A 6,268-nucleotide genomic window follows, 5' to 3' on the forward strand; every position below is an offset into this window, starting at 1 on the left:
AAAATATTAAAATGGGTGGCATTCTCCTTTAATCTACCTCTCTCTCCTGCTCTACTGTATAACTTTTTCTTTCACTCTCCCTCACCATACTTCCTCTCTGACAGTCACAGAGACCAGGCCTACTCTCTCTCCACCAATCAGAATGAGCAGATACACATCAAAGGACAAGTAGAGATAGGTTGAAAAAAACACTGGAATCTCCTCACAACAAGGAGGCTTGGTAGAGATCACATTACTCCCTGCTTCCATCTCTCTCTCTGATTATTTTATCACAAGGAAGATGAGACATAAAAAGTAGAAAATCAGGTAAATTTGTTTGTATTATTATTTATTTAAAAAAAAATCTCAGTCTGGACAGTGATTTGACAATATGCAAAACATACATTAAAATATTTAAAAAAAAATAGTCCATATAAATATGTTTATGTAAATGTTTACAACCTCATAAATTAGAAATGTAAATATAGAATATAACTTTTATATACACTGGCAAGGTTGAGAAAACCCTGAGATTGTTTGTAAACAACAATACGCTTCCCAATATGGGATTACATGTAACAGACCCCTATTTGTAGTTATGAAAACAAGTTTGTCCAGGCAACACACAAATCTATACTCTCGCTCCCTGATGGTACAAGAGTCACATTGTATTTCGACAGAGCTTCGCTTCCGAGATATTCAGATTTAGTTTCAAATGATCTGTGTCAACAGAATTACAACATAACAGTACAGTACATACCACTACTGTACATACCATAATATACTACAGTGTGGTGAAGCAAGTCAATATTCAGCCACTCATGACGTGAGGCAATAGACTGTTAGCAAAATAATTACTGACTTAGTGATGTACCCTTAGGGCATGACTTCGATGAGACACTGGAAAATCCGTTCAACACAACAAACCTAGAAACACTATTAGATATTAGATAACACTATTCAATAGTAGTGCTTCTAGCGACAAACAAGGATCGGACATCAGCATTTGATGGAGTGTTAACAGTACTCAAAGGTGGAACTGAAACTAAAAAGGGAAAAAACGGGTTCCATGGTGCTGTTGGAGAACTCATGATGTCTGGAGGACAAATCCTATTTTCACCTCTTGTGGGAATTTGCTGAGAGTGTCGGAATTCAAAGGTGATAATTTGTTGGACATAGCTGAAATCAGTGAGGAGGGTAACACTAATTATGTCATCCCCTGATTTTAGGGATAAATTATTCCATACATTTTTTTGACAAATTTAACAGTAGCCAATCTTCACAGCCTGGGTGTAGATGTCAAATTTATGGATAAATAATACTAATTTTCTTCAGTTGAACACATGATTTAACATAAGAACGTGAGGTTGTGTCCGACTGTTTTCTTTCCACAGTAAAGTGAACAGGTTTTGACGTTGGCTTGACAGCTGTTATTGAGTTGGCATAACTTCCTTACACACAATGTGATGCTTGTTGACTTCATAGACAGACAAAAACAAAGTCTACGCAGTTTGTTTCCCCAGTGCTCAAGCAGCTTCCTGTCTGTCTGCCTGCTTGTTGGCCTGCAAAGTGTGCTTGGAACCCGCATGACAGTTTAAAAAGAAAAAAAGGAAACTATGAAATCCACGTTGAGAACCAAGTCTTCGAGCAGCAATGTTTGACTAGAGAAGAAGAAGACTTCTCCCTTCCAGTTCAGTTGTAGGAGGTGAAGTGAGACTGTGGTTTGAGACAGTCCTCGTCGCCCTCTTCCTCCCAGTCACCCTCTTCGTCATCCTCGTCGTCCTCGCTGTCTGAATCCTCATAGAAGCTGATGGTGGCCTGGATGGGAAAGTTCCTCAGGAGAGCCTCGCCATCACTGTAGAGGTAGTCGAACGACTTGGACTTGGGCCAGAATAGCCTGCGGAAGTGAAGGAAAAAACTGATGTCAATTTGAGTTTGAGTAATTATTTAAAAAGGGTTTAGAGAGCAAAGTATTCACATGATGATGTGCTCTATAAGGGCTCACAATGAGCAGATATCTGATCTGAATAACACAGAAAAATACGAAATAATGGATTAAAAGGACACTTAAGTATGTAAAACACCATACGGATCACATTTCCAAGTGACGTTTCAAGGGAAGAGGAACTGACCTGACGGGGTGCTGGAAGGCCTGTGGTTTCCCATCAGATGACAGACTGCCTGGAACTGTCGGCTTGGAGTATGGCTGTGGAGACAAGATGGACAAGGTTATTAGTAGTGCACAGCAGTAGGCATACTGTATGTATGAGTAAGACACAACTGGGGGTCCTGCATGCGTTGCACTCTACTCCAGTCTTAAGTAGCCTAGACCACAAGTATAATACAAAAAAAAAAAAAAACATAAATACAATACTTTCGCCAACTTTTTAACCCAAATCCGTATTGCATGTCCTCCTCACAACAGTACTATAGGATTCAGGTTATAAAAATCTGTGAAATGTCCCCTTTAAAATACAACCGCTTTACTCTTCCTGGCGGTCGGCAGCAGTCGGCTTGTAAGCAAAAGAAAGAACTGTTTATAATCTAACCCCGCTGGCACCTAGTTGTGGGTGTGAAAGGCAACAGCACATTAATGGGGTGTGTGCTGTCCTGGGAGACTGTGGGAATTTCCCTCAGCCTGTCCCTCTCTCTAAACCCAGAGGTGTCTAGATCGGCGTCTCTCTACCAAGCAGCAGGAAACAGCTGAAATGTAAGGAAAAAGAGCTGCATTTTTCTCTCACGGCAACTTGGCACTGGTGCAGCCAGACTCGGAGGCAGGGGCACTAAGGCCATATGGCTATGTGTTAACAGGCAAAGTGTCTTTTTTTTTTATCATCCCCTATGCAGCAGCCTGTACTGTAGAAATACTTTTTCTGTGCATAATCAGCCCAGAGAACAGCCGTTTGTGCAAATGTCAGCATTGCATTTTTTTGTCTGTTGTCTTGTGAAATTAAGTAGTTTGCTGATTTTACAACACAAATGTCCCCTAAAAGACCAATAAATATCATCCATCCAGTGTTTTGGATCATTTAGAAGCACCTATCTACTATCTCGGGGTAGCTTAGCCCCTTTCGTGACTGTGATGCACGCCAACAAGGTTTGGCCGAGTGAATACACAGTCACTTGCTCCTCACCAACCTAGATTTACCATGAAGGACTGGTTCTAACCGAACCGTTTGTTATACAAGTATCACAGATACATTTCAAAGGTACTCACAGTTGCACGAGGGTTTCGAACAGAGAAACGCTAGGGTTTGAAAGCTCTGCGTTGCTAATAAACATTTAAAATAATTTTTATAAACTGGTCAACACTGCTCAAAACGGCGTTATTTCCATATTTGGCTGCCTGGTGCACCTGCGCTGTGATCACAGCACATGCGCATCAGGCACCCAATGCCGGAAATAAAGCTGTGTTGACCAGTTTATAAAAATTATTTAAAATGTTTATTAGCAACGCCGAGCTTTCAAAACCTAGCGTTTCTCTGTTCGAAACCCTCGTGCAACTGTGAGTACCTTTGAAATGTATCTGTGATACTTGTATAACAAACGGTTCGGTTAGAACCAGTCCTTCATGGTAAATCTAGGTTGGTTTCCCATTGAGGAGCAAGTGACTGTGTATTCACTCTGCCAAACCTTGTTGGCGTGCATCACAGTCACGAAAGGGACTAGGGGTAGCTTGGTTAAACTTTCTCATCTTACCCCTCATTGGTCCCCATACGTGTAGATTGGAATTTACCCAGAGTCCCCCCCCCCCCCCAGCCCGGGTCAAGTGTCAGGCTGGCTGGCAGGAGCTAAACGGGCAGCGCGACACTCAAAATGGCTTGACACAGACACCTCCTGTTATCCTCTCTGTCCTAATGCCTGCCATATGACTGACTGACTACACAGGGGCTGTATTCTCCACACACACAGGGATGAGGACAAAGCAAGGGACATTTATAAACAATAAAAATGTTAACCAATGGCACCTGGCCAAAGCACACACAATCACACATGACATAACACAATTGGGCTTTATCGGTTTATCAAACCATCTGTTTGGGGGACATCATCTAGCTTAAGAGAAGCCTGGAAGCTGAATGAAACATGGATCAGGGATGGGGAATATTTACCAGCCTGCAGTGCTATCCCCCTCGACTGGCATGTCTTAACCTGGACTACAGCTAAATACTCCTGGATAGCTATAGAAGTAATGATGTCTAACGGAGGTGGTGTGGAAATTACTCTAGTGCCCCAAAGGGTCTTAAATTCCATCCCTGCTAAAGGCAAAAGAAAATGTAACATCCAGAGATATGTTTGCGCCTCAGTTATGTGCCAATCAGAATGAAGAGCAGGGATAGCCTAATAGGGATAGCAAGCATGAAGCAGGAGCAAAGAGGGAATGCAGACAGACAGAAATCCTACAGAATAAAATTAATATGATAGTTGTATACATACAGCCCAAAACTACCAAAGGACACTGAAAAAAATAACAAACGTTAAAGGGGTCAATTCAATGCATGGAGGACTGTAAACTTACACATGCTAGCTTGCTCCTCTGACATCCACCACGGGCATCGCTGCTGGTTGCGAGCCACGGTCTCCATAGTGAGCTATTATGACTGCGGAGGGAGAGACACAATGTGTGATTAGATTCAAACAAACCAGCTCCTTCTGATAATAATGGAATATATCATGCTAGATGGGTAGAATGTGTTCTGAATAGCCTACTTTCAAATTGGTCTTTAATTAGACTAAAAGAGGTCAGTGTTTCCCATATTGATTTATTTGTGGTGGCCCAACATAAGCCCACCGCAAATAGATTGCCCACACTGGTACAATAACATAGGCATAGGGTATAACTACGCGTGCTGCATTCGGCGTGTAAGAGAGAACAGGTTTAAGCAGGTCTACTGGTAACTATAGCAATTATGTAGCGCTGCAGTTGGTGTTTAGACTTCTCAGGTGAAAACGAATTATTTTGGAGTCTATAAAAACACAGACAGTATAAGATAAGATATTCCTTTATTGATCCCCTTGGGGAAATTCAGGCATCATAGCAGCATGGGGGATGGGGGTACAGGTAGTAAAAAACAACACTGGCAGTGTAAACAAATAAGTCAAAATAATTTACTATCTAACTAACTGAAATATACAGTATTCACAGTGTCACATATAAGGTGCAGTATGCCTAAGGTAGTGTTATAATTTACTATCTAACTAACTGAAATATACAGTATTCAGTGTCACATAAGGTGCAGTATGCCTAACTTAAGGTAGTGTTATAATTTACTGTCTAACTAACTGAAATATACAGAATTCACAGTATCACACTACAGTATTCACATAATAATTCATCACATGAATTAAAACCGGGTCCCTTCAAAAAGTAGCCCAATCATGCCACAGACAGTGTATAATACATGATGGGGCAATCTGCTGTATCTGCGTATACTATAGGGACGGAAGGGAAGAAAAAAAGAAATGCGTTGATGTTGATTTCAAGTAAATACACCCAACCCAACATCCTCCGTGTTATAGAGGGTGGCGACCCTGGCAGCAGCAGACTACCCCAAAAATCAACCAGATAGTGGGCGTATCTACATGCCGTGAAACGTATCGAGAGATCCGTGTCTCTTACCTGTCGTTTGTTTGCGGGCGGCTGCCCGTCGTCAGCGGGCGCGAACACCGCGGTCCCACGCCGAAGGCCGACGGTTTAACCGGCAGCAGGAGGCACGCCGCGGAACTCATCCCTGCTGCTGCTGCTGCTTTAAAGCCGCTATACGGGTTGAAAACGGTGCCGTCGAAATATTTTCGTAACCAAGGATTGCAGGTTTGTTCTTCTGCGGTAACTATATGACTGCGGCGGTGGGTTCAGTCCTGCAGTAATTGCGTAGACTTTCTCTCTGATAACGACGAGGCTGTAACGACGACGGGACGGTTGGACGTTGACTAGTAATGTGTTGGGAGTCCGACGGTGCCCGGGGTTTATAAAGCGCTGCGCTCCGGGGGGCGGGGGGGGGGGGGACTGAACTGCCAAACGATCCAGAGTGGGGGGGGGGGGGGGTGTTGGGGGGTCAGGGCAATTTGGCGTGAAGGGTTCCCCACTTGTATAAACAGCGCGGCCCAGCGTGAGGGTGAGAAATCTCATACCGTCGGGTTGTTTGGGAAAACACAGAGGAGAAAAGTTAGACACCATTTGCGAGAAAGACAGCGGGTGAGCAATCAATGGAGCCCTAAATGTGCTGTAGAGGCTACTTGTCTTGTTTTCAATAGAAAATGTGACTTTAATTTAGTGAGATTGATTTGG

The 6,268-nt window shown here is 43.0% G+C and overlaps 1 protein-coding gene across 1 annotated transcript; it reads right to left on the reverse strand.

The window, feature by feature from the left end:
- Positions 1-684: 684 nt before the first annotated feature.
- On the reverse strand, positions 685-5,847 carry ripply1 (ripply transcriptional repressor 1). Its single transcript, XM_084320055.1, has 4 exons — positions 5,600-5,847; positions 4,499-4,580; positions 2,112-2,185; positions 685-1,876 (listed from the first exon to the last, which is right to left on the reverse strand). The coding sequence occupies exons 1-4, from the start codon at positions 5,707-5,709 to the stop codon at positions 1,672-1,674; spliced, it is 471 nt and encodes a 156-aa protein (XP_084176181.1). The 5' UTR covers positions 5,710-5,847; the 3' UTR covers positions 685-1,671.
- Positions 5,848-6,268: the final 421 nt, after the last annotated feature.

Source organism: Notolepis coatsorum (genome assembly GCF_963971535.1).
Source record: "Notolepis coatsorum genome assembly, chromosome: 8".
NCBI lineage: Eukaryota > Metazoa > Chordata > Actinopteri > Aulopiformes > Paralepididae > Notolepis > Notolepis coatsorum.